The sequence below is a fragment of the Malurus melanocephalus genome, unplaced genomic scaffold, assembly GCF_030028575.1.
Source record: "Malurus melanocephalus ecotype Western Australia unplaced genomic scaffold, MMel_1.1 scaffold_2021, whole genome shotgun sequence".
Classification (NCBI taxonomy): Eukaryota; Metazoa; Chordata; class Aves; order Passeriformes; family Maluridae; genus Malurus; species Malurus melanocephalus.
The window spans coordinates 10,474-14,878 of record NW_026625253.1 but is presented as its reverse complement, the minus strand read 5'-3'; the positions used below and the strand labels follow the sequence as shown (position 1 = coordinate 14,878).

Genomic DNA, 4,405 nt, shown 5'->3' with positions numbered 1-4,405 from the left:
AATTGGGATCAGAATTCCCAAATTGGGATCAGAATTCCCAAATCCCAGACTCACTCTGGCCGCAGTTGCGCAGGATCCGGACGCGCTCGGCCACGTCCCCCAGGTACAGCGCGTTCTGGTAGTGACCGCTCATGTCCTTCCGGATCTCGGCTGCTCCGGAAAAAAAACGGGAATTAGAGCACGGAGAGCATGGAAATGGGGTCGGGAATGGAGAAAATGGGGTCAGAAATGCAGAAAATGGGGCTGGAAACCCCAAAAATGGGGTTGGGAACACCAAAAACGGGAATTTCAACCCGGAGAGCACGGGAATGGGGTCAGAAACGGAAAAAATGGGGTCAGAAATGAGGAAAATGGGGTCAGAAACCCCAAAAACGGGAATTACAACATGGAGAGCATGGGAATGGGGTCAGAAACGGAGAAAACGGGAATTACAACATGGAGAGCATGGGAATGGGGTCAGAAATGGAGAAAATGGGGTCAGAAATGGGGAAAATGGGGTCAGGAATGGAGAAAACGGGAATTACAACACAGAGAGACAGGAAATGGGGTGAGGAATGGAGAAAATGGGGTCAGAAATGGGGAAAATGGGAATTAGAACAAGGAGAGGCAGGAAATGGGGTGAGGAATGGAGAAAATGGGGTCGGAAATGGAGAAAATGGGGTCAGAAACCCCAAAAACGGGAATTACAACCCGGAGAGCCCTGAAATGGGGTCAGAAATGGAGAAAATGGGGTCTGAAACCCCAAAAATGGGAATTACAACCCAGAGAGCTCGGAAATGGGGTCAGGAACCAAAAAAACGGGAATTACAACATGGAGAGCCCGGGAATGGGGTTGGGAATGGAGAAAATGGGGTCAGAAACCCCAAAAACGGGAATTAGAAACCGGAGAGCCCAGAAATGGGATCAGGAATGGAGAAAATGGGGTCAAAAACCAAAAAAATGGGGTCAGAAATGGAAAAAACGGGAATTGCAACATGGAGAGCACGGGAATGGAGTCGGGAATGGAAAAAACGGGAATTACAACCCGGAGAGCCCGGGAACAGGGTCAGGAATGGAGAAAATGGGGTCAGAAATGGGGAAAATGGGGTCAGAAACCCCAAAAACGGGAATTACAACACGGAGAGCATGGAAACGGGGTCGGGAATGGAGAAAATGGGGTTGGGAACACGAAAAATGGGAATTACAACCCGGAGAGCCCAGAAACGAACCCGGAGAGCCTGGAAATGGGGTCAGGAACGGAGAAAATGGGGTCAGAAATGGAGAAAATGGGGTTGGAAATAGAGATTTTTCCTGGATTTTTCCCACCCTTCCCTTTCTCTCACCGATCTTCATCATCTTCCTGAGTTTCTCCAGGTTCCCTGATCTCACTGATCCCCATCATTTCTGGCACCATTTCCCACCCTTCATCCCAGATCTTTCCAGGGTTTTTTCCAGATTTTTCACAGCCTTTTCCCCAGTTTTTCCCAGATTTTTCCAACCATTCCCCAGATTTTCCCCAACCTTTGCCACCCTTTTCCCCGATTTTCCCCAGACCTTTCCCGAATTTTTCCCGGATTTTTCCCGGATTTTTCCCGGATTTTTCCCCAATTTTTCCCAGATTTTTCCGGGATTTTCCCCCCTCTCTCACCGATTTTCATCATCTTCCTGAGTTTCTCCAGGTTTCCTGTCAGCAGGTAGAGGAATGCGAGGCGCTCGAAGCTCTTGGTGCGTTGGTAACACATTTCCACCACCTGTGGGTTCCCCTGGAGCAGCGCTGCAGCTCCCAGCTTCTGCCAGCAGCCCTTGTCATCCAGAGCCTTGGCTGCTTCCAGGGCAATCTGGGAAAAAAAATTGGGATTTGGGATCAAAAACGGGAAAAATCGGAGCAAAAATGGGAAAAATCGGAGCGAAAATGGGAGAAATTGGAGCAAAAACGGCTCAGAAATGACCAAAAACGGCTCAGAAATGGCTCATCTGAGGCAGCTTCTGCCAGCAGCCCTTGTCATCCAGAGCCTTGGCAGCTTCCAGGGCAATCTGGGAAAAAAAATTGGGAATTGGGAAAGGTCAGGGATCAAAACCGGGAAAAATTGGAGCAGAAATGGGCAAAATCAGAGAAAAAATGGGTGAAATTGGAGCAAAAATGGGCAAAAAACGGCTAAAAATGGCCCATCCACGGCAGCTTCTGCCAGCAGCCCTTGTCATCCAGAGCCTTGGCAGCCTCCAGGGCAATCTGGGAAAAAAAATGGGAATTGGGATCAAAAACGGGAAAAATCAGAGCAAAAATGGGCAAAATCGGAGCAGAAATGGGCAAAATCGGAGCAGAAATGGGCAAAATCGGAGAAAAAATGGGCAAAAACGGCTCAGAAATGGCCCAGAAACGGCCCATCCACAGCAGCTTCTGCCAGCAGCCCTTGTCATCCAGAGCCTTGGCAGCTTCCAGGGCAATCTGGGAAAAAAATTGGGAATTGGGATAAAAAACGGGAAAAATCGGAGCAAAAACGGGAAAAAATCGGCGCAAAAACGGCTCAGAAATGGCCAAAAACGGCTAAAAATGGCTCATCCAAGGCAGCTTCTGCCAGCAGCCCTTGTCATCCAGAGCCTTGGCTGCTTCCAGGGCGATCTGGGACAAAATTTGGGAATTTGGGAGAAATTATGGAATGGGAGGATTGAAGGGTGGAGCAGAATGGATCAGAAATGGCTCAAAATGGGCCAGAAATGACCAAAACGGGCTTAAAAATGGCTAAAAATGGCTAAGAAATGGCACAAAATGTCCCCAACGTGAAGTTCACAGAAAGACCCAGAATTTTCCAGAATATCCCATAAACTTCTTCCCAAAACGGGCCCAAAACATCCCAAAACTTCTTTCTGCAACATCCTTGAATTTCCTGAAACGAAATTGCTGAAACCGCCCAAAATGAAGGTCCCAAAATCCCAAAAAAGGTTCTGAAATCCCCCCAAAATGCCCAAAATTCCCGTTTTTTGGTGTTACCTCTATGTTGCCGCACTCCAGCGCCAGCCCGAAGCGCGTTTTCTCGTCCTTGACGAAATGCAGAGCGACCTCGGGGTAGCCCTTCTTCTGCAGGTACGCGATGATGGACTGGCCCACCAGCTTGGCGTTCCTCACCATGTGTAAAACCTGCAAAATATCCCAGAAATATCCCAAAAATATCCTGAAAATATCCTGAGACTATCACAAAAACTGCCCCACCAGCTTGGCGTTCCTCACCATGTGCAGGACCTGAAAAATATCCCAAAAATATCCTGAAAATATCCCAAAAATATCCTAAAAATATCCTGAAAATATCCTCAGAATACCCCAGGAACTGCCCCACCAGCTTGGCGTTCCTCACCATGTGCAGGACCTGCCAAAATATCCCAAAAACATCCTGAAAATATCCTAAAAATATACTGAGAATATCACAAAAACTGCCCCACCAGCTTGGCGTTCCTCACCATGTGCAGGACCTGAAAAATACCCCGAAAATATCCCAAAAATATCCTAAAAATATCCTGAAAATATCCTGAAAATATCCTAAAAATATCACAAAAACTGCCCCAAAAATATCACAGAAATATCCCAGGAACTGTCCCACCAGCTTGGCGTTCCTCACCATGTGCAGGACCTGCAAAATACCCCAAAAATATCCTAAAAATATCCTGAAATCATCCCAAACTCCCCCAAAACTATCCCAAACCATCCCAAAACCCTCTCAAATCACCCCAAACCCTTTTAGGATCAGCTCTTTTAGGATTTTCCTGTCACCTCGTCGTATTTGCGGTTGATGAGGGTGAGTTTGAAGCGGAACTTGGTGGGGTCGATGGTCCATAAAGGACCCCAAATAACCCCAAAATCCCCTCTAACCCACACCAAACCATCCCAAATCCATCCCAAATCACCCCAAACCCATCCCAAACCCTTTTAGGGTTGTCCCTTTTGGGTTTTTTTTTTCTCACCTCGTCGTATTTGCGGTTGATGAGGGCGAGTTTGAAGCGGAACTCAGTGGGGTCGATGGTCCATAAAGGACCCCAAATAACCCCAAAATCCCCTCTAACCCACACCAAACCATCCCAAATCCATCCCAAATCACCCCAAAACCATCCCAAATCTTTTGGGATTTGCCCTTTTGGGGTTTTTTTAGGATTTCCCTCTCACCTCGTCGTATTTGCGGTTGATGAGGGCGAGTTTGAAGCGGAACTCGGTGGGGTCGATGGTCAGCACGCGGGGTCGGCACTCGCGGTCCAGGCAGTAAACGTTGTTCCCTTTCACCCTCGTCACGTAGATGGGCAGGTCCAGGGTGCGGATGATCCCGTGGTCACTGTGGGATTCACAAAAATTCCCGAAATTCCCCAAAAAAATTATTTTTCCTGAAAAAATTTCATCCCTAAACGGGCCCGAAACGGGCCCCAAACTCCCCAGAAATGGCCC

At 47.9% G+C, this 4,405-nt stretch overlaps 1 protein-coding gene across 1 annotated transcript in view; it reads right to left on the bottom strand.

The window, feature by feature from the left end:
• Positions 1-28: 28 nt before the first annotated feature.
• LOC130587515 (coatomer subunit alpha-like) overlaps positions 29-4,405 on the bottom strand; it is a gene marked incomplete at its 5' end in the record, with an annotated part of 14,794 nt that continues 10,417 nt past the window's right edge. The window contains 4 exons of the mRNA XM_057388497.1: positions 29-150; positions 1,628-1,817; positions 2,969-3,115; positions 4,133-4,361. Coding sequence (XP_057244480.1) covers positions 29-150; positions 1,628-1,817; positions 2,969-3,115; positions 4,133-4,361 — 688 coding nt within the window. The remainder of the gene's footprint in view (positions 151-1,627; positions 1,818-2,968; positions 3,116-4,132; positions 4,362-4,405) is intronic.